The sequence below is a fragment of the Triplophysa dalaica genome, chromosome 6 (genome assembly GCF_015846415.1).
Source record: "Triplophysa dalaica isolate WHDGS20190420 chromosome 6, ASM1584641v1, whole genome shotgun sequence".
NCBI classification, from domain to species: domain Eukaryota; kingdom Metazoa; phylum Chordata; class Actinopteri; order Cypriniformes; family Nemacheilidae; genus Triplophysa; species Triplophysa dalaica.
Genome location: NC_079547.1, coordinates 990,758 through 1,014,747, shown reverse-complemented (window position 1 = coordinate 1,014,747; position 23,990 = coordinate 990,758). Strand labels below are relative to the sequence as shown.

Below are 23,990 nucleotides of genomic sequence, written 5' to 3'. Positions count from 1 at the left end.
GCAAAGACTGACAGAGCTGTTAAAGAGTGTGAAACAAAAGATTTCAGGACAGAGAGAGAGTTTGACATTGAGAAGAAAACACGGATACACATCAGCCTCAGTACCAGACGGGTGAATGGATACGTTCTGCAGTCTCAGTGGACTTGACCCTCTATGGGTGAGCAAACATCTCAAAGAAGTCATATAGATTCTATATATAAAAGAGTATTCAGACTGTGTGCGGATGTGTGAACAGTTGTTGTTTTGCTACACAAGATTGTTTATTTTGATAGTGATATATTGAAGTTCATGGATGATGCCAAGACCAAACTAAGACCTGAAACATCTTTGAATAAGTTTTCAAAGAGTTGAGCTAAATTAACTATGTCATAAATTAACTAATTAATTCTGTTGTTATATTTAAGAAATTGCATTTGTTTGACATGATGTTTGATTTTTAAACGAGCTAGTAGATGGTCTCTGATTCCCAGACGTTTGTCTTAAAGGGATAGTTCACTCAAAAGTGTTACAATTCTGCCATCATTTACTCTTCCTCATGTCATGTCAAACCTGTACGAGTTTCTTTCTTCTTTAGAACACAAAAGAAGATACTTTGAGAAATGTCTCAGTGGTTTTGTGTTCAAACAAAGTATCTTCTTTTGTTTTACACTGATGAAAGACTCACACACAGATTTACAACCACACTAGAGAGAACAAATGATGACACAATAATAGAAAGATAAAGTGCCTTTGATATACTTGGTCTAAGAAATCCATAAACTGTCAACAGATGTGAGATCAACCCATGACACGTTTACGTTTACACCGCATGTTTACTGTTAGACCGTTCACATTTGTAATCCACTTTTAGATGTTCCCGAACATTCAGATCATATCTGGTCCGTGTGTGAACGGGGTTTGGATGATGTTGTGGATGGGTGTTGTGTCTGTTTTGACATTCTGGAGAAATGCATAACCTTCATTCTGTCCTCAGGACTGGAATCAGACGTGGTACACGCACAAGCCTGAACTGAGCGACTGTTTCCAGAACACGATTCTGGTTTGGGCTCCATGCATCTACCTGTGGCTCCTGTCACCGTTCTACTGTCTCCATCTGTATTGTCACGGCCGCGCTCCATTGCCTCTCTCTTCACTCTGCAATGCCAAACTGGTGAGACTGACCACTAAGACCTGTTAATGTTACACAAACCTCAGAAAGTACCCTCAATGCTGGCTGTAAAACCTAAACCAGAGTGTTAAAACAAAGTGTATGTGGTGGTCTGGTTGAGACCCTCAGGGGTCTATGTGTGACTGGTGTGGTTAGCACTTCAGTGAGATGACATGACAAATACAGTTGTTTCTCTGTGAAGCGTACAATTCCGTCCGGTTTTATCCAGATGTCAAGTAAAGACCTCGAGTCTACAGTAGTGTCCGGAAGAGTGACTCAGTTCTCACACTGATATAAATCGAGTTTCTCTTTGCTCTTTCACAGTTGCTGGGCTTCTTCTTGGCCTCTTTTGGTTTCGTGGAATTCTTCTACATCCTTCTTGAAAGCCGACTCGAAATCCAGCAACATCTCGTCTTCCTGCTCAGTCCCATCATACGAAGTGTCACCGTGGTAATGTAAAACTTATCTTCCATTCTTAAGATGAATTTATAACGGTGCAGATGGGAGAAAAGACAGTTTGTGTTATGTTGCAGTGTGTTGTGCAATATACAATCTGAGGCACACACTGACATCGTGTTGGAAATCAAGACATGTTTACTCGCGATAAAATGACACAAGAATTTACGTCGCTTTACTTATTTCAGAGGAAAACAAAATGTTGCGCTGTTTTTCGTTTAAACAAAAAAACCTAAAATTTTCGAAAACTAATATAAAACAATTGTAAAATAATCATGTTTTATTTTGAATTTAGATCAAAGACAACTCAATTTTTCAAACAGCAAGACCTACAATTTTGTATCGGAAACCATACTCTGGGTTCTTTTAAACAAATTTTGGGGAAAATATGGACAAAACCATTCTTGTATGCGTGAGCATTTTGGGTTGAAACAACCCATCATAAATGTTATTTTACAACCTCTTGGTTGGTTTCTTACACATTTTACACAACAATGAGTTTAAAAGAGACCAGCGACTTTTGAGGATGTTCAGATCAGAAAGCCATTTTTACAAAAAAATCACCAAGTTTGTATATCTGTAACAAAATTAGTTTTAATAAAGAGCGGATTTTTGCCTTCGCAATGATCATAAAATGTAATATCATGTGAAGGCTGAAAGACCAGATAAGAACAGAATGAAAATCCATGCTGTGGTTTACACTGGTTTGGTGTTGGTCTAGTTCATTGACCACATAACCAGTGAAGCTGAACTAGCAGATGTTCTTTCTTGTAAAACTTGTTGGTCGACCATTTATGAAACCCTGAGGGTGAAACCAGCATCCAAATGACAACAATGTTTAATTAAAGATGTGAAAAAAGCTTTAAGCTTCATTCATCATACAAGCCATCCTTCCCATCATTCATTTGTCAACACGCAGCACAGCTTACGTCTGTAAAAGAGCTGCTGTATGTTCAGAGTTGTTTTCATGTAATAGACTGTGACATTTGGAGGTGAGGTTGGTTTGGAGAAACACCTACACACAGACGTATGAACACAATCTCACTGTCACTTCTGCAGAGATGGACTCCAGAGCCGACTCATGACCCATCTGTGGTCTCCTCAGACACCTAAATCAACATTTAAATAACTATATGAAAAATACATTTCAGCACAGTGCGCTCTTGTCCTCAGATGCTCTCCTCCTGAAAAACACACGGACATCTTAATTGGACACGGACTGAAATATGTCCTTAAAAACATAACAGGCAATTTAAAGATTTATTAAAAATGGAAATTTGTAATGATACAAATATTGTTTTGTAGCCTGACCACTAACGGTGGCTTTTCATGGGATCGAACTCAAACATTTCTCATCAGATTTACCCAAATCCAGATCATTTGACCTCTACGATCTACAATCTACATACACCTCCAGACTCTTTCAACAATCACACTCTCATTTGTAACTCTGTTTATTCTCTTGATTAGAAACATCCAAGACAATACATCTATAACGCTCCAGCTGTAGATCTTCTCCATCTCTGTGACACAACAGTTTAGTGCAGGTTTCAGATCTGTCTCTGTCTTCTTTCTCTCATCTAAATACTAGCTGTGCACCAAATGTATGGTTGGAAAACAAGCTCTGTCTTCCTCCCACTCTCATGACACAAAAAGTCACAACAACAACAACAAGAAGAATGCAGATGTTCATGTGGTGTACGAGCTCTGTTTCCAGGTAGCACCAAACCTCATTAGGAGGAGATTAAGAGTTCCTCGTAAACGTTGACCTCAGTTCTCTGAGGTTTCAAGGCTTTGGTTTGGTCTGTGGCAGCGGTCCCTGATGTCTCATCTGTACCACACCAGGAGGATTTTTGTTATGTTATCCCGTCGTGTTTGCGCTACCTTGGAGATGCTGTAACAAATAATGTTTCCTTGATGAAGATTAGACCGGACAAGCTGAAAACATTAAATACACTTGGGATGACGGTTGGGTTTTAAAAGAGATCGACAGAAGCCACGCTTGATTGTTTTTAAAGAAGAGGCGGCTGGGCTGTAGACAGGGACATCCCAGCGTAACCACTGCAAAGCTGCTGAAGCAAAAACAAAAACTAGTCTGCTTTATTTACAGATGGAGAGTTTGGTGTGCGGATGTGATTAATAACAGTTGTGTGTTTGACAGGTGTTAGCCGTGTGTGTGATTCATTGGGAGAGAGTTCGGGGATGTCGATCCTCAGCGTTCCTGTTCTTCTTCTGGCTGTTGGGCGTGCTCTGTTCTCTCATCCCGCTTCATGAGAAGATCCAGCTGGCTGTGCATCAGGTGAGAGAAATGACACTGACGCAGACCCCACAATCCAAGCCCGTTCAATTTCACGGGACGTTCTCAAAATCCAGGACGGACCCTTCATGCAGAAACATACAGATTCATCTTCAGCAGAAGAAACGTTCACATGTAGATGCGCACAAACGTATATGCATGATTATCTACACAAACAGACATAACAGATACATAAGAGAGCTGAACTCAGTGACACGTCTTAACAACTACGCTACATGAAATATGAAATGCAGCAGGTCACATGAACGTTTTCTTTCATAGTCATTTCAGACTCAGCCCGAAGAGTTTTAGAAACCAGACTAGTCAAACTGGACCCGTATCACATTCGGATTGGATCGAAACAGAACTACACGTATGCATATTTTTCACTGCCATGACTGTATGTGTGCATAAGGGGGCAAAAAGAAATGTTGACTAACCTACATTTTAACCACCAAAACCACTCAGGCTTCAATGTTTTATTTTGTGGTGGGGTTATGAATACAGTCTGTATCTTTTCAAGGGTCTCTACGGTCGAACGGATGTTTACAACCCATTTGTCTTGTGCTTCTTTGGAAATGCATGAGCGCCATGTGAAGAACATATGTGAAGAGTAAAGAAAGCAGCTTTTGGCTTCTCACCAGCAAATAGTGGCCTGAGGCTTTGACAGCGGAGATGTAGGCGTTTCCAGATTGTAGCGTGACTCGAGGCCTTTTATGACTCTTTTCATACTTACTTCGTTTATGGAAAACAGGCCATTAAAGAGTTTGGTTTTCACCATGATTTGCTTTAACCGTTCAAAATAAGCTTAACGGTGTCATTAATGCTCGCGTGCACCCGTGTCTTCTGACGTTCTGACAAGTCAGAGAAGAATTCCAGAATATAGAATAAATGACATATCGATTTTTTACTTGAATCCTTAGTTTCACACGTCACATCAGTCTGCAGCCTATAGACAACGTTTTAAGAACGTTCTCTCAAAGTTAGGATCATTTTTCTTGCAGAAACAATAACCATTATGTTTTAGCTAAGCATTCTCAAAATGTTCTCTAAAAAAAGTTAGTAAAACATACTTAGAACGCACTTGCGAGTCTGTTGTGAAAGTCCTGCAGCCTCAAGGTTCATTATGAGATGGGATTTGAGAAATCAAAAAAATACGGATTAGCATCGCTTCAGGATTATGGAAAGTCCCTGCTTGTGGTACTGGTTTAAAATGGAAATTCTGAGATCTTTAAGGATTGGTTCTGGTCTTTCTGGTTTTCAGGGTCTCTCTCCGGATATCGTGCGGTACTTGGCCTTTTTCTCGTACTTCGGCCTGCAGTTGGCGCAGCTTTTCCTTAGCTGTTTCGCAGACCGGGCACCCTCAGGCAAAGCTGTCCTCAAGGTACGAACAGAACAAACTAATCATCATCCACCAAAATAACACATCACAAACAACCCTGTGGTTATTCGCTTTTGTTTACTCCCGGTTCTACGTAATACAGAACGCAACCCTTCCATTTGCAGTGAATTATGGTAATGGCCGGCACATCCTCCTGGCATCCGCCACAAGTATGTGTTGCCTTGATATTAGCTCAACTCATGATGGGATAAAAGTGATGGCTTTTTGAGTCATCTGCATAGACACAGGTTTCCTGTGGTCCTCCTGGCCAGATAATGATATATGCGATGTATTTAAAGCGCAATTTTAGTCTGCCCGCAGTTTGGTTGTCATGTATGCCGATTGCGAAAGACGTCATTGAACATCCCAGGAAGGAGAAATCAAAGATGAGGAGATATCTCAATGACTTCTTTACAACGGACAGCAAAAATAAACTTTTGTTTAAGTCTCATCTGCGTCTCAAGAGAGTAAGAGTCAGATATCTCACGTTCTGCTATGAGAGTTTAAGTAGAGATGTCTCAAACTGAGCTCTGACTCTCAAGTCTGCCATCAAAAGTCAATATTATTGAAGATCTCAATATCAACTCAAACATTTCTCTTCAAATTCACATTATTTTACTTCACATTATTTTTCACCTCCATACTCTTCACACGTTCAAAGGGTTCACTTTTATTTCTCCTGAACTATTTTAGCAGAAACATCTGCAACCAAACTGATACATAAATGAAACACAACTGAGAACTCCATTAGATCTCCTGAGCTACGAAAGAGCAACATTCAAGCAAAAACATTCTCAAAGCAATGCAACACGCTGATGTCCAGTTGTTCTCTTCCAGAGAAAAACAAGAAAACAAGCTGGAGAGGAATTAACGTGTTTGCGATGAGGTTGTAGCCACAGACGTAAGCGCCACACCCCTTGATCCCCTCCTGACTCAGTCACGTCCTGTGTGGGGTAATTCACAGCCTCCTGAAGAGCGAGAGACCTCCAGTGAGGAGGCGGAGAGAGAGAATGAAAGCGAGAGAGAGTTTGGGTCAATGGGTGTTGGGGGCAGCACTGAGGTCAGAAGTGGGTGAAAGCAAGTTACTGTGGTACATTACACACTCACACACACAGAGAGAGAGAGAGAGAGAGAGAGAGGGAGAGAGAGAGAGAGAGGGGTGTAGCACTCACAGACGCTCTCATTCTGTTCCTCTGTTGACTCTCAGCTCACTACTGCCAGATTTCAAGCCTCTGGTTTCTCCGTCCAAGAAAGCAAAACTGTGAAAGTCTTCTTTCTAAAACTGAGAGTTTCACATCTGCTTGTCTCTTTTGGGTGTAATGTTTGAACTTAGCTTTCTTGTATTTCAGCACAGTATATTTCTACTTACTTGTTATACAGAAAGTATATTTCTATTTTATGGAAAAATAATGACATTAAAGCTTATTCTGATATATTCTAGATCAGTGGTTCTCAAACGGGGGCGGCCCCAAAATGGATCCAGGGGAGCCCACAGATTTTGTGGCATTTTATAAAATATAGAAATTAAATTAATAAAGAATTGATGTTGCAGCACTGGATAACTGAATATGTTTTTGTTTTAATTTAAGTTCCGAGTTTAAGATTATTAGTCTTTATTTGGGGGGGCACAATGTGATGCACCCTACACAAACGGAGCCTTGCAACGAAAAGGTTTGAGAAACACAGATCTAGAGAATGACTTTGATGCAAGCACTTGTGTGTGTCTTCAGGGTTTTATCTCATGTTTGATCATATAATGTGCCATTAAGCTCAACCTGTTGTGTCTTTTCTTAGAATGCATGTCCTGTTGAAGACGCATCGTTCTTGTCAAAGATCCTCTTCTGGTGGTTCAGCGGGTATTACAGATTTTATGTTTTTTTATGTTGTTTTACATTCATATCTGTGTCCACGTCATGTGAATAGTGTAATCAAGTTGACGTGATCTTGTGTGGGATTTCAGGCTAGTTTTGAAGGGATACCGCTCACCCCTGCAAGCAGAAGATCTGTGGAGTCTGAGGGAAGAGGACACGTCTGAGAAGATCATATCTGACCTGGAGGAAGAATGGACAGCGGAACGCACTAAACTACAGCAGTAAGTTCTGTGAGGCCTTCTGATGGCTGTTTCTCACACGTGACATTCTCAAACACGTGTCAGGCGATGTTGTGGTTCCTCGTGTTGCTTTGATCAAAGCCATCACATTTCCATCCGGGGGATGCCCACAACTGGACTGAATTAGGTCAAGAAACGCTCTGTAGGATGCTTTGGCTTGTTAACACGTTGCAGCTTGAATCGTTCTGAAATCCTCACAGGTCGTGTGTGTTTTATAATTTGTGGAATCTGGTCTTGTAATCGCTCTGTTTTCAATTAGAACAACCCTGTTTGAGCTCTGACAGAAGTTCTCAATGCACATGCCTGTTTGTCTCTTCAACAGACACCTCAGCACCAGCGTTGCATTGGAATCCCGAGTACCGGAGCAGGGGCAGCTTCTCAGAAAGATCCAGAAAGAGCAGAGCTCCGGGTTCTGTCTTCTGCGGACACTGGTGCGAAGCTTCGGGCCGTACTTCTTGACCGGGACGCTGTGCCTCGTGGTCCACGATGCCTTCATGTTCGCTGTTCCACAGGTTCTGAGGTGAGATGAGTCAGACAGGTTTGGGTATATCTAGGAAACGTCCAGCTTATGTTTACGCAAAGTTCAAATAAACCCAGATGTGCTTTTAACGACAGTTCGCAAGGTCATCAAAATATTTTGAAGAGAGACACAGTACGCTTCACCGTATCTCGGGATGAAAACAGGAAGACATGCGGCAGGTGTTTGAGTCAGAGACGCCGTAGCCGCCAGACAGAGATCACCCTGTTTATACCCACAGACAAGCAATTTTGGCTTCACGTCTGAATTTGGTTTAGGAGAGTGAGAGATGACCACAACGCTCCGTCCGCTGTAGACGTGTTGGCTTTGGGGAGGGTAGAGAGGAACACAGGCGGGGTTGTGGTTTACTGGAGGAACGCAGCCAGTTAAATGGGAGGTTTGGTCGGATAGCGCCGGTCTTCAGCTCTTCTATTGTATTGAGATCAAGTGGAAACATTCACAGTAACCAACGTGAATTCTGGAGCATTGGGTTAACGTTCAGGAAAACATTTGTCCAGGCGAACATGACTCTTCAACAAATCCACCGTTCTTTATTTGTAAACACTCTAAAGTAAACCTTGAGTTTAACCTCAACGCATGGATGTGATCAGCACACTTCTCCATGTAGTGAATTCATTTCTTCTTCTGTCTTTGTTTTCAAGTCTGTTGTTGGGCTTTATGAAGGATGAGGACGCTCCGCTGTGGAAGGGTTATTTCTACGCCTCGCTGATGTTTCTATTGTCCTGCCTTCAGTCCGTCTTCAATCATCAGTACACATACACCTGCTTTACTGTGGGCATGAGGGTTAAAACAGCTGTGATGGGACTCATCTACAGAAAGGTAATGAATCAACCCAGCTGAAACAAACCCCAGTAGAACCCTGCCCAAACCCTGCCCATTAAAATCAAGCCCCAAAAAACTACCCTGCAATATAAACCATCAAATAAGTTATAATGGTTTTAAAGGGATTTGTATTGGTTTAAATGGAAACTTAAATGGTTCTACTGGTATGTGATGGATTCTGGCGGGATGTTAAATCCTACTGGAGTAATGCCCAAAACAACCTACAATTGTTTTTTATTGGTTTTAATGGAAAAGCTAATGGTTTAGAATGGTATTTTAATGGAAATTTCTGTAATGGTTTCTTTTGGGTTTCTATTGTCGTCGTTTTCAGCAGGAACAGCAAAAAACAGGGACAGAGTTCACCTAAAACTAAGAATTCTTACATCTTTTTTTCACCCTCATGTCATGTCAAACCTGTATGTGAGTTTCTTCATCAGAACTCAAAAGAAGATATTTTGAAGAATGTTGATAATCAAACAACACTGAACTCAATTGACTTCCATTGTATGAACACAAAACCACAGAGACATTTCTCACAACATCTTCTTTTGTGTTTCACATACAGATGTACAACCACATGGGCGAGAATAAACGATGACAGAATTTTCATTTTTGACTGAACTATCCCTTTAAATCTCTTCCGTACATCTCTACATTGGCTTTCCTGTTGCTCAGTGGTTGTTCTTGGGTTGGATCCCAGGGATTGTACATACTCAGGAATAAACGTATAGAGTAATGTCATGTCTGGATAAAGCGTCTGCCATGTGCATGAATGTAAATGTCTGTGTTTCTCTTTCAGTCTCTTGTCCTGAACAGCACAGCTCGCAGGACGTGTACAGTAGGAGAGATTGTGAATCTGGTGTCGACTGATACTCAAAAGCTGATGGATTTTGTAGTGTATTTTAATGCCGTGTGGCTGGCACCCATTGAGGTGACGCTCTGTCTCTTCTTTCTGTGGCAGGTGAGGGCATCATGACCAGTCCAATATAACTACAACAAACCATGATTTATTCATTAAGCATCAATACACTCTTTTCTTCAGATAAACCCCAAATTGTTATCCCTTAACTATATAAAACTACAAATAAAACCTAATAGCAGTTCCCGTTATTGGTTAAGTTGGTGTTGCTTGGGCTTCTGTTCTGCACCAAAGGAATTATTTGTATTAATAAACGTTGTTCTTTTTTCAGCATTTGGGACCGTCGGCTCTAGCAGGCATCACCACGGTCATCTTCATCTTCCCTCTCAACGGGTTCATCGCGAGGAAGAGGAGCAAACTCCAGGTAACACACGGTTCATGATGTTCTGACCTCGCGAATCGATTCAAACAGAACAAGATCTTTATTTCAGGAGACAAAGAGATGAAGATTAGTTTAGATCAGCTCAAGCGCTCTGCTGATATCTGATGGATCAGCCCGTAGAGGAGATCTGAATGTGAGTCAGTGCGAAGGCTTCACAGCTGGTTTAGATAGTGATGCCAGCATACAAGGGTTGGATTCAAGCTTCCTTTGAAGTTTCCTCCGAAGCAAAGCAAACCGCAGCGCTGGCGAGTGGCAATAAACGTTAAAGGTTGCGTTTCAGAAAACAAAAGACGTTTGGCATGTCGCCGCTTTAGCAAATCTGCACGAGTCAGCTGAAAGACAGAAATGTCTTGACTGTATTTCACAGTAACAGACTGTATGTGATCCTCTGAGATCAGCCGCTGCTTGATGTGCCTAATATATGATGAAAATACATTTATAGCACTTGAAAAATGTTTTTTATTAGTAGGTAATAGGCCCTTTTCACATGACGCCACCCATCTGTATCAGTGTAAAGTTACTTCCGCTAGTGCCACAGAATGGAGTTACCAAGTCCCTTGAACAGCTGACACAAATACAACCAGATGATGAACAACATCTTGCCGACAAATTTTCGCTTACTTCAAGATCAAAGCTAGATTAGGGATACAAATTCTTCATTTAACAGTACGTGTTTGATTATGGTAAGAGTTTTGGTTTCTGTTTGTGTTAGCAAAGGTGCTAGGATAGGTACTTGAAAAGGTGTTCTGTCAGTTTTTTTTCACTGTTGATTTTGCGTGACGGCAAAACTGAAGTTCTTCTTCTTCTTCTCCTTGACTGTTGCAAGACGGATGTTATGATACACTGCTTTGCGAAAATGCGGAAGTTAAGTAATGTCATTGTGTAAAAGGCCTTTGATACACTCAGCTCTCGATTCGACTCTATACACAATACTGAGTTCATGTTAATAGTACCGCAATAGTTTGAATGTAAAAAATAAAATAAATTGTATAGTATATACAACACTTGTTGTAAAACTGATTTCAAACAATTTCATGAGGTGTACAATGGGAATCGTCAGAAATGAACAATTGTTGGAAAAAAGCAAAAAAGAAGCCCCAACCCTAAACTAAACATCATTGGGAAAAGACAAATTTTAACATAAACTAAAGCATAAAGCTCTGTCCACTTCCTGACGCCATGGTCACTGTCGCTCATGTCACTAGGATACCATTGAAATGAATGACATCGCCTCGCTTTGTCGCTGGTGGTCTGAACGGGGCGTAAAAGAAAACTTCTTAAGGCAGTGAAAAGTAAAAACATATGTTGACGCAGGTAACTCAGCCAACAGGATTAATATTTGTGAATATATTGACATAACTCATATAACTAATATCGTAAGCTGTTTGCTACCACAATATATTGTTACACCCCTAGTATTTTGGTGCAAAAAAGTCAATTTCATGCAAGATCATTGTCTTTTGCACAACCTTCCGGGTTTGGCTAAAAATGCTAATTCAGACGTGTAGTGTTGCTGAGGTGTTTCACTGACTGGTGACATGTTCATTCCACAGGAGATACAAATGAAGTACATGGATGGACGGGTGAAGTTAATGAACGAGATTCTCAACGGTATTAAGATCCTGAAGTTCTACGCCTGGGAAAAAGCTTTTCTGGAGCAGGTGCTGGGATACAGAGAGAAAGAGCTGAAAACTCTGAAGAAGTCGCAGATCTTATACTCCGTGTCCATCGCTTCGTTCAACTCCTCATCTTTCTTGGTGAGAAAACAGATTCATCAGACAAATGGTTCGATCTCATCCGTGATTATTTCCTACAAATTGACTTGAATGCAGTGTTGGGTGTAACTGGTTACTAAGTCATTAGTTCCTGTAATTGAATTACTTTTTCCTTGAAAGAGTAAAGTAAGGGATTACTCCTATTTTTTCTGTAATTTAATTACAGTTACTTTGGATGTAATTGAACTAAAAACGGTGTAATGTATTTAATAGTGGAAATGGCATCAAAATTATAAGTGTAACATTAAAATGTATGCTTTAAAGACATTTGTATACTTTGGTCAGTTAACAAGAATAGTTTATGTAGTTATTTATTATTAATTTCAATGAATTAAGAGTCGTTTCATGTCTATCCTTGAATCACTAAACTAATCAAGGTTGATGTAGGACATTACTTGGTATTAAGTAATAAAATATATTTGTATATAGTAACTTGTACAGTAATCTAATTACACTATTGAATACGTCATTAGTCATTTTCACAGTCATTTAGCCAACACTGCTTGAATGTTTTTTTCTTTTCCAGATTGCTTTCGCCATGTTCGGAGTGTATGTGCTCATCGATGACAAGAATGTTCTGGATGCTCAGAAAATCTTTGTGTCGATGGCTCTCATCAACATCTTGAAGACTCCTCTAAGTCAGCTTCCGTTTGCCATGAGCACGACCATGCAGGTGAACGCCGCCTCTCATTCTCTATTGCTTCAGGTTTGTGATAGATTTCTGATGTTGACGTGATTGGTGTGTTGCAGGCTGTGGTTTCACTCAAGCGACTGGGAAAGTTTCTCTGTCAAGTTGAACTCAAACCAGAAAACGTGTCGAGAGAAACCTTTCATTCCGGTGAGATTTCTTTTTGTGTGACAGATCGGTGATGTTAAAAATAGACTGTGTGTCCTTCCCTCGCTTCCGTCTGTCACTGAAAATATGAATGGAAGTGATGAACAACCGTGTCTGAATTTCACAGTTCGATGTTAGTGCTGTCTCACTTCCTCTGAATGACAACAGCGATATAACACATCTCTGAATACTGAATACAAAACATCTTGGCATAGCTTCAGAAAACATTGCTCCTTCATCAATCCATCTGTACATATATTCATGTGTGCTCGTGTCTGATGTGCATGTCCTTCTGCCTATAGAAATGTTTAAAGCATGATATTGCAATAGTTTGGTAATTCTTCATTGTGTTTCTCTATCAGACAGAGACGGTGTTGTGTTTGAGAACGGAACCTTCAGCTGGTCTAAAGACGGTCCTCTATGTTTGAAAAGGTATCTTCTTCTAGAAAGTCTACAGTATTCATCTGAATGTGAAAGTTTTACCAATCCTTCGCTCACTCGTGTGTTTGTGCAGAATCAGTGTGAAGGTTCCTTGCGGTTCGCTGGTTGCTGTCGTCGGTCATGTGGGCAGTGGAAAATCCTCGCTGCTTTCTGCCGTGCTCGGAGAGACTGAGAAAAGAAGCGGGACTGTATCAGTCAGGGTAAACAAACGCGGACATTTCAGCAGAATCAGAAAGTGCTTGATCTACAAGCTTTTTTCTTTGGTTTAAGAGAAATGCTATGAAAGCTTCCAGTACACACGTGTTAGAACCAACATAGGTATATATAGTAATAATACAATTAATTACAGTTAAATATAAACGTTGAAAAATATAAAATTATTGGTCAAAAGTATAAAAGTATGAAATATAGTGAAATGGTGATACAGGATTATTCACCAAATACAGTAGAATTGATATAGACGTTTCAAACGTTATATGGCCCAAACTTAATGTAAGGTCCATTAGACATCCGCAAAGAATCAACAACCGTTGAGAAGTTTTCGTTTCATTTAGTACTGTTTATATACAATAAAATATTAATGTAACCCCAAAAAATGTCATGAATTACTCACCTAAAATTGTTCCAAATCTGTAAAAATCTATTTGTTTGGTTAAATACAGAGAAGAAGGTTAGGATCTGAGATTTCTGAGGCAGCATTGACTGCCATTGAAATGATTGTCACCGGTGCCCCAGAACTCTTTGTTTTCTAAATTCTTCAAAATATTCAAAATATCTCTAACTTTTGATTTTATGATGCCCTTGTTACACATGTTACATGTATTTACTATAAAGTATGCATCATTACATGTAACTAACCCTGAACCAAACCTAATCCTAGTAAGTGCATGTAGTTCATTTTACCACTTTTTTTACTTTTTAATACTCAAATGAATAAATGTACATGTAATGTACTCAGTCATTAAATATATAATTACACTATAACACATGCACTGTAAAATAAAGTCTAACCAAATATTCTCCTTTGTGTTCAACATTACAACAAATGATACAATAATTCTTTCCACAATGTTTTTCAATGCTGCCTCAGTTCCTAACATTCTTCCAAATATCTTTCACCGTGTTTGACCACACAAAAACAGATTTGAAACAACTTGAGGGTGAGTAAATCATGACAGAATGTTCATTTTTGTTCATCACTTTAATTTAATTTAAATTTAAAATAAATTGTTATATTCTAACCAAACACCAGACCGGCTGTAAACTTTGGGTCAGCGCATGCGTCTGATGAACCCGCCAATACTGTAGATTAGAAATAAAATAAATAAAAGCCCCAAAAATGTAATTAAAATTGAATTAAGGGAATTCTAAAAAATCTGAAATTGTAAAGAATCTACTAAACAATATAATAAGGAAGAACAAGCTTTACCTTTCTGCACTTCTGTCTTTTTAGGGCACCGTCGCTTACGTTCCTCAACAAGCTTGGATCCAGAATGCAAGTCTGCAGGACAACATTCTGTTTGGACGTGAAAAGAAGGAAAGCTGGTACCAGCGAGTCCTGGAGGCGTGTGCTCTTCTGCCGGATCTGGACAACCTGCCCGCCGGAGACGCCACTGAGATCGGAGAGAAGGTGAGACCCTCAGACCTCAACCGGTCCAGTCACATTGATTTAATACAAACAACCGTGTTGTTCGTCATCAGGGTCTGAACTTGTCTGGAGGTCAGAAACAGCGGGTGAGTCTGGCTCGTGCTGTTTACAGGAAAGCTGACGTCTATCTGCTGGATGATCCTCTGTCTGCTGTCGATGCTCATGTGGGTCAGCACATCTTTAATAAAGTCATTGGACCTAAAGGCATACTGAGAGACAAGGTGAGGGTTTCACCTCGGGCATAGTGTTCTTCCTCGACCGTTCCATCATCTAACATGAAGTTGTTCTACAGACGCGGGTTTTGGTGACTCACGGGATGAGCTTTCTGCCTCAAGCAGATCTGATTCTGGTTCTGGTAGATGGGGAGATCACAGAGCGAGGATCGTATAAAGAGCTCCTGAACCGAAACGGAGCTTTCGCTGACTTCATCCACATGTTCGCAAACTCGGAGAGAAAAGAGTCCCTTACAGAAGCCTTTCAGAGAGGTGACATTCCTCTTCTGATCTGTTGCTGGATTGTTTGGTTTTTCATTTGTTTTGATCGAGTATTTTGATTTATTTCACTTGCAGGTTCCAGAAAGTCTTTAAGGTTAAGTGTTCCTGACTTCCTGCCGTTCTCTCTAGATCTATCTCAAGAGCAGCTCATTGGGTATGTGATATTTGCACAGAAGGCCTGTGGTTATCTGGGGTTTAGTATGAAACTAAGTGTAAAGATTTATGGTGGAGCAGGTGGAACACTCTCAAACATCAAGAACGCTACAAGACTGATTCAAACTCACATCTCTTTCAGTGGGGATACAAACAGCATCACGATGCAGAGCGTCGAGCCGGTACCTGATTCCCAAGAAGATCAAATCCCAGAAGACCTTGGCAAACTCACAAAAGCTGACAAAGCACGCACAGGCAGAGTAAGACTGTTTTTTTCACCTGACAAACTCACAACACACAATCGTGGAAAAAAATGAAGAGATCATATCAAATTTTCAAAGAAAATCTCAGGAGTGACATTATGTCATCAAACAGGATTCTGAAGGACTAAAAGTGACACAAAAAATCTCAAAAAAAATGTATCTGTTGTATTGCTTAACAAGTGAATCTGAACTTGTTTTCTTTGCAGTATTTGAGGTCGGACAAAATGCAGAGCATCTTTTCTTTTATTTTCACCTGTTTCTCCAGTTTTCAGTCTCTGCAAATAAATGCAAATTAAATAATATTTTATTTGATATTTAGGAGAATTATTGTTAGTGGTTCGCAGAATGAAACAAGAGTGATCATTTTACCTTAACACATATAGAAATAGTACATAAGCAAATACTGAAAATAAATTTCATTAAATTTTTTCCGCAGCTATAGATGGTTTCATCTTAACAACATAAACAAACGTTACAATGCATGCACACTTTTGTGATCCCTACTGAACTTCCGGTATACATTCACAAACAATTTGAATGCCTGTAAATTATTTCTGATAACAATAAAGAAACCGAGAAGAATGGGTACTTGGCTAATATTTTGAATTCAGACTGCGGTTCCAAGCTCGACCACTAGATGTCCATGTCCGTGAGGTTTCTTTGAGTGCATTCTTCAAATTGTTTGCTTAATAAAATTCAACCAATCATTTATTTAATACAATTACTATACAAGAAAATGATCATATAAATTAACATAAATTACATAAAAATAGTTGTATTATTAGACACTAGCTAAAAACACAAACCAGAAGTTAGCTGTGGTCAGATGAAATGGTCTATATGTTTGGTTTAAAACATGTTTTCTAAAAAAAAATGAGTTCGATATACAACACGACTGTCAGTACAGTTTTCAGTTAAAAAATCTGCTTGAATAAACTCCTAACTGTGTCTTTTATTTCTAGGTCAAACTTGAGATGTACGTTGAGTATTTCCGCACCATTGGTTTGCCGTTGATCGTTTCTATCGTATTCCTGTACGGCATCCAACAGGCGGCATCTCTGTCTTACAACTACTGGTTGAGTTTATGGGCCGATCAGCCTGTCATCAATGGAACCCAGTTAAACACAGATATGAAACTGGGAGTCTACGGAGCTCTCGGCTTTGTGCAAGGTTTGGCTCTTCCTGTCTTTTGATTGACAAACTTGCTGCTTGACATAAAATAAATATCATCATGTTGTTGTGTTTCAGGAGTCGCTATATTTGGTACCACAGTTGCCATCTCTCTAGGGTGCATCATCGCCTCCCATCATCTTCATCTGGATCTTCTCAATAACGTTCTTCACTCGCCCATGTCGTTCTTTGAGTCCACGCCTAGCGGGAACCTCCTCAATCGCTTTGCTAAGGAAATCGACGCTATAGACAACATGATCCCTGACGGGCTGAAGATGATGCTCAGTTACTTCTTTAAACTCATGGAAGTCTGTATCATCGTGTTGATGGCCACTCCATTCGCAGCTGTCATCATCCTCCCGATGGCATTCATCTATGCTTTCATGCAGGTACAGCTGACACTAACAATACACCCATCCATCGGGAATGTTGGATTTTGTCTGCTATCTGACATTTCACCCCCGTAGAGTTTCTACGTGGCCACGTCGTGCCAGCTGCGTCGTCTGGAGTCTGTGAGTCGCTCTCCCATCTACACACATTTGAATGAGACGGTGCAGGGTGCCAGCGTCATCCGGGCGTTTAGCGAGCAGTCACGCTTCATCATGGATGCCAATCACAGGGTGGATCAAAACCAAACGGCTTACTTCCCCCGATTTGTGGCCACGAGGTGAGACACTAACATACGGTCACAATATTGTATTCAATAATAATGCATTTAGTTGGTGTTGGCGGTGCGATTCTGTTCTGGGCAAACTCCACGTGGCCATCCAAGCATTAATTCTTGGACAAAGCGCTACGATAAAAAACATCTCAAGTCAAATCAACTTAATCCAAATATAATGGATAAGAGTGGAGTTGGGGATGGAGGGGGAGTTCAATTTAAGAGTGCCACTAAGCATTAGATTTGAACCGCCTGAACTTTATTGCGCTTTGAGGTGACCATCACACAAAATTCATTTCGACGTGTTTCTGTGCAGGTGGCTTGGTGTGAATCTGGAGTTTCTGGGTAACGGCATTGTTCTGGCTGCTTCTAGTTTCTCTGTGATGGCCAAAGGAACGCTGAGCCCCGGTATGGTGGGTCTGGCCGTGTCACATTCACTTCAGGTGCGAATCATTCCAAATGAGTCAAACATTACAAACACAAACATTATGAGATTGCATGTGGCCACCGGTCAAACCTCAGCCTCGAAATAGCCTTTCCCTCTTGCACAAGAGCTGCCGTGGAGTTTGTTTTCATTCGTGGTCAACCGGACTGAAGTGCAGCGTTACATAAAGACCAAACAAACCCGCTCTTCCAAGTCTTGTGTTGTGAAACCTGCTGAACTGTCTCTCAGGTGACCGGTTTTCTCAGCTGGATCGTGAGGTCGTGGACAGATGTGGAGAACAACATCGTGTCGGTTGAGAGAGTGAAAGAATACGCAGACACACCGAAAGAGGTACAGACGCACACTTCAAGATGTCTTCCGTAGATGAGTTAAGATTTTATCATCTATGTTTTTATTTACAGGCGTCTTGGAGCATAGAAGGAAGTTCTTTACCTTCATCTTGGCCTCAGACCGGAACTATTGAGTTTCACGATTATGGACTTCAGTATCGCAAAGGTCTAGAACTGGCACTGAAGGGCATCTCTGTCCGCATCCAAGAGCAAGAGAAGGTACAAACATCACGTCTAATATTTAAGATATTCAAACTATAAGCACGTTCCTGGTGCAGCTACAATCTTTTGATGTAATAGTATAAAGTACATTAATGTCACAAAATCTTTGGCTTTCATCTGATCCTTTCAGATTGGTATCGTGGGAAGAACTGGCGCAGGAAAATCTTCTTTGGCTCTTGGAATTTTCCGGATCTTGGAGGCAGCGAAAGGAAAGATCTACATTGACGGAATCAATATATCAGAACTTGGGCTTCACGATCTGAGATCCCGCATCACCATCATTCCTCAGGTACATATAACCAAGACTCTAAGTAATGACACACCCGCTGTTCATCCATCTTGTTGTCAAATGACTGTACAATTGCAAGTTCTACAATCTTGTAGAACTTCGATTCATTGTGAAATCCGCACAAATCTTTTGGTAATTGATTTCTAAGGACCCGGTGCTGTTCTCTGGATCTCTCCGTATGAACCTCGACCCCTTCAATGTGTATTCTGACGAGGAGGTGTGGAACGCCCTGGAACTGGCCCACCTTAAAAACTTTGTGTCTGGACTTCCAGATAAACTCAACTATGAGTGCTCAGAGGGAGGGGAAAATCTCAGGTAGGAGCATTTGTTTGGTGATTTTACGATGAAATCTTTCGTTTTAGTGGCGGTAGAGCAACGTTATCTTTGAATTCTACAGTCTTGGTCAGAGGCAGCTGGTTTGCCTCGCGAGAGCTCTTCTCCGCAAGACGAAGATTCTGGTGTTGGATGAAGCGACGGCCGCATTGGACCTGGAGACAGACACCCTTATCCAGTCCACCATCCGCAGTCAGTTCGCCGATTGTGCTGTTCTTACCATCGCACATCGCCTCAACACCATCATGGACTACACAAAGTACGTCACGCTACAAACACTTTCAACTCTAAACAATGATCTTCGTGCAGTGTGGTTTGGTGCAAGAGGAGAAACTAAAAAAGACAAAAAAATTAATTTAAAATGCACCCTCTCGCTTTATTGGTGTGGATGTCATCCCAGCACATAATAATAATACAATAACATTTTATGTCAAGTTACGAAAACGTTCGTTCTGAATGTTTTAAATGTTCCTCTAACGATGTGTGTAATAACATTTAAAAAAGAATAAACATTAACTAAAGAGATATATGTTGATCAAATGTCCTTACAAATGAATCGAAGAACATTAAGTTAAGTTAAGCTCAACTCATTTTTAGTACGAACAGGGTTTATCTCACGTTAATTTGACACATTTTCTTTTATTTGTTTTCTCAGAGTAATTGTTATGGATAGAGGACATGTCGTGGAGATGGATTCCCCCACTAACCTGATCGCGAGGAGAGGGGCGTTTTACTACATGTGTCGTGAAGCTGGCATCCTGTAAGCACGTGCGCTGCCGTCGACTGTCCTCTGGCGCCCCCGTGAGGCGAGAGCGAAGAATCTGCTGATCTCAGTGCGGTGCACTCACATGAGAACAGATCAGACATACTGGTGCTTCACATGGGGAGAAAAAATTACCGAAGACTTGAAGTATCGGTTTCCCCACACCACCAAATAAAGACATTTAAGCTAAAACGTAAACTCAGGTTTACGGCTTTCATCAAGGGCACACAAAACAAAAGCATTTTCTCTCAGGAGATACAGACTGGTGCTTGCCTTCTTTGGTTATAGAATATAAAGGTTTAGCTGAAGGAAACCTGTAAATGTTTTATCCAACACACAAAAAAATGTCTTTATTCTGCCTGTCTGTCAGCATCTTTGAATGTGAAAATACATTTGGTTTGAGAGGAAAATTGGTAATTCTGCAAGCTCTAGTAGTTGTTATTCTCTTCACACAGTAGACTACTGGGATTGTTTGACAGAGAAATGTTTACCAACATACTTGACCTGAAGTTCCCTGGAAAATACCAGACAGCAATTCAGACACTAATTAAAGTTTTTACTAGAGAAGAGAAAAACACTACATGCACCCAAATAGGTGGTGACGCTTGTTCCTTTCAGCCAAAATAAATATCTAAAATGAGCAATAACAACTGGATGAAAGAACATATACACATGATATAATACCGTCATAATGTTGAGTAATTCAGATTTTGTATATAAAGAAAATATTGTTCATCACAGTTCTGAAGGCAAGAGTTTATAGTATTTAGCAGTTTTGCACTTAAGGTGTTTTTGTTCTTGTAGATATACTCTTTACAAGTGAACATGAAAAGATGCAACACATGCCCGTGTGATGTAAACGAGTGCCTTTGTGACTCCGAAATTTATTTATACGATTTATATTTAATCTTTGACACTTAAAAGTGTGTATGTCTGTACATGAACTTTTATAATGGTATAAAGAAAATTTTGAACATCCTCGAGAAGAATTCATCATTGTGCTCACATCATGTCACAAAGTAACTAACAAACAAACATCATTCACTGTCCAGACATGACAAGTACAAAATGAGTACCAAACTATATTTATTGTTTACAGTAGTAAAGGACAACAAAAAAATGTACAAATCAGTACAGAAGGATGCAAACATCTGGAAATCTTTAACCTCGACCTTTACATGCCGCCTCTCTGGTGGGCTAGAGATGTTTTAAAAAGATTACACCAGACCTTACGAGAGATGAACGACATCTCCGCTACAAAGCCGGAAAAGATTCCCTTTTGTTTTACTTCAAGACCTGGCAACAATTTGGGGGGGATTTAAAAAACAAAACAAAAAGACATTGGTATTCTTACATCCTTCGCGCCTTTACAAGAGAGACATGAGGAAATGAGAATAGTGGGTGGACATTTCTACAGACATTTAAAAGTATAAACTAGTGGGGTAAAGCGTTGTCTAAATCCTGTAACTGGAGTACCTTTGGGGTTTGGTCCAGAAGGTATCATTAGAAATCGTGTCATGAAGTCAAGTCTCTTAAACGGCCAATAAGAAATGACCCCCCAAGCCCACCCATGCAGTGAGAAGCAGCCCTGTTAAAAAGGCAGATGAATACAACACCGGTTGAATATTTCTACAACATACAAAGAGAATCAGAGTTGAAACAGCCCGGCTTGAAGCTATCAAGGATCGGAGAAAAAGAAAACAGCTTCCCCTTCGTTTAAAAAGGGTAAAGTAACTATGGGGGTCAACTGTTCCCTGTTTGATCGGCCGGTGGGTTTGTGAATCAGCGATCATTGTGAGGCTCGATCAACTGCAACCTCCGGCAGCCATCTTGAGTTTCCCCAACACAGTATCTGTCTAATTAATGAGTATAAATATTGAGTACTGAAAACACGCTGTGATGGCCACTCGAGGAAAGCTTAAGCTGACAAGAGAATTGAAGAGAGGGGGGATGGAATAATGTGAAAGCATTCGAATGAAAACAACATGAGGAATAAAATAGATAAGTGTGGGGTCCGGGTGGTGTTTTAGCAGACGCCCCCAGTTTGTTGCTGAAATACATCGATTGTGTCCTCGTCCTCCATCTCCAACTGTTACACACAAGTGAGAAAACACAGTCAGTAATCATATTGTATGAAGACAAGACACATCATTATGAATTACTTCACTTGATTCAAGTTCATCAAAATTCAGATCCCCAGATTGAAAACATAGATAACTTGTAGTGAGAGAAGCTTTACATCTAGAACGTTTTATTGATTTTACCTGCGCCGGTGTGTCTGTTTCGTTTATGGGCTGTCCATCAAACCTGAATCTAATCTGTCTTATTGACAATCCCTGAAAGGAAAGCAGTATTTCATCAGTCCAAAACAGTCAAGAAAGTCTTTAAATTTAAAGGGAAGTGAGAAACTAAATACAGGGATTAAGAGAAGATATCACAAACATTTAACATGTGTGATTTGACTGCCATTAAAAACATGAGATATTAACGCTCGATCTGAATGACTGTAGTTACACTATTTACCATGTTTCTTCTTCTTATCTAATCATCTGAAAGCATCTTACCTGTCTCTCACAATAAGCTTTCATTAATTTGCTGAGTGGCGTGTGCCTTTTAATTTTAAACTGGACCACAGAGCCATCCTGTCCCGCCACCTTCAGATTGATGTGGTCGTTCTCGGTCTTCACTCCTTCCTAAAATCACAAATGATAATCATGTTAGTGCATGTATGACATATGATGAGAGATTCAACAGTGCAACGTAAACCATTACTCATAGTTTTACTAGAGTAAGGACCCAACGCTTAACCAGGATATTTGTAGCAAAGCTAAATTACAGTAATATATAATCCATCAAATCCATGCTTACTACACATTTACTAGAGTAAACCCTGCTGTCTTTTCCTAACAGAGGCCTCCGGCAAATATTTGAATTGTTGGAAAGTCCACTAACTTAGATGCTAAAAGTTTACTTCACGCGACCGATTCACACGATTCAGTGCAGAAACACAAGAAAATGTGCAACAAGACACAAAAGCCGAATGCAAAAACGCTGGTCCGAGTCTTTACGTTCACAGCGGCCATTGGAACGGAATATTCACCGCCTTGTCAAATACCGCTGTGGTTCTTGTGCGCCATTTTTAAGCATCTGGCGCAGCGGTGTGTCACTCAAACTACACACCGACACCACAAACAAAACTTTTAGCACGAATTCATTTAAACAAAGTCAAAAAACGATTTGAGCGTCTTGTTTCCGCACAAACAGAGAATGATCGCTGCCTCGCGTGAGGTTTTTTTCCCTCTTACGCAAATGGCGTAGCCCGGCCGCTCCGGATCTCACAAAGGAAAAACCCGCAAACGCCGAATTACGCCGGGAAAAAAAACGCGCGGCGAGCGCACAACAATGGCGAACTTTGAATGAACCACCGCTTTACCCTCCATCAAAAACATCAAATCTTGTGAACATTCACCTCAGAAATGAAAACGGATGGAGCGTGAATGTAAAAAAAAGACGATGATCGCTCTCCGACCGTCTTTCTCCCGCACAAATGCGCAATCTGACGATCACCTCAAGGCTGCGCAAAACGAAGCCGAACTCGGCCGCAATCTGCTCACGTTAAACCACATTTTAAACATATCGTTTTGCTATAAAGCGGCTGCTCACCTTGGGCTTGTCTTCGGACATTTTGCAGATGTGTATTTGTCTGTATTATGAAGATACCGCGAACACAAGATGCGCTCTCCACACCGTAGAGCAACACAGCTGCCGACGGGGACGCGCTTTCCTTTACCTACTTTAACAACGATTGGACGGTTTCGCGTCACGTGACGCTCGCTCGCGAGAGCGCGCAAAGCTCCCCCGCGAATTTATGTATATGATGCACACGGGCCTGTGTTTGAGGACAGGGCCATTTCCCTGTTATTGTGACGGACGGAATATTGTTCTTTTTTATATATTTAATATATACACGTCAAAAACTGTTTTAAAAGAATTAACTGTATGTTGGGAGGGCGATATTCACACGAAAAAAAAAATATTAAATAAATTCACCCAGTCAGTTCTTTTGGCGTGTTTGTGACAGATAGGAAAATATCGTTTTATACCCTTTAAATTATTTT

General features: G+C 40.5%; 2 protein-coding genes across 2 annotated transcripts; one reads left to right on the top strand and one right to left on the bottom strand.

Annotated features, from left to right (window-relative positions):
• abcc6a (ATP-binding cassette, sub-family C (CFTR/MRP), member 6a) lies at nucleotides 1-20,851 on the top strand. Its single transcript, XM_056750860.1, has 31 exons — nucleotides 1-157; nucleotides 974-1,150; nucleotides 1,472-1,597; nucleotides 3,765-3,902; nucleotides 5,164-5,283; nucleotides 7,075-7,136; nucleotides 7,241-7,372; nucleotides 7,713-7,910; nucleotides 8,570-8,747; nucleotides 9,550-9,711; nucleotides 9,941-10,033; nucleotides 11,605-11,808; nucleotides 12,353-12,499; nucleotides 12,577-12,664; nucleotides 13,024-13,093; nucleotides 13,176-13,302; nucleotides 14,556-14,732; nucleotides 14,804-14,971; nucleotides 15,043-15,235; nucleotides 15,320-15,398; nucleotides 15,540-15,657; nucleotides 16,623-16,830; nucleotides 16,909-17,219; nucleotides 17,298-17,497; nucleotides 17,808-17,934; nucleotides 18,165-18,266; nucleotides 18,338-18,484; nucleotides 18,618-18,776; nucleotides 18,925-19,091; nucleotides 19,174-19,368; nucleotides 19,765-20,851. The coding sequence occupies exons 1-31, from the start codon at nucleotides 116-118 to the stop codon at nucleotides 19,871-19,873; spliced, it is 4,524 nt and encodes a 1,507-aa protein (XP_056606838.1). The 5' UTR covers nucleotides 1-115; the 3' UTR covers nucleotides 19,874-20,851.
• A 90-nt stretch (nucleotides 20,852-20,941) lies between these two features.
• sumo3a (small ubiquitin like modifier 3a) lies at nucleotides 20,942-23,691 on the bottom strand. Its single transcript, XM_056750428.1, has 4 exons — nucleotides 23,536-23,691; nucleotides 22,437-22,565; nucleotides 22,137-22,208; nucleotides 20,942-21,961 (listed from the first exon to the last, which is right to left on the bottom strand). Exons 1-4 carry the CDS (start codon nucleotides 23,554-23,556, stop codon nucleotides 21,899-21,901), a joined length of 285 nt encoding a protein of 94 aa, XP_056606406.1. The 5' UTR covers nucleotides 23,557-23,691; the 3' UTR covers nucleotides 20,942-21,898.
• Between the last annotated feature and the right edge of the window lie 299 nt (nucleotides 23,692-23,990).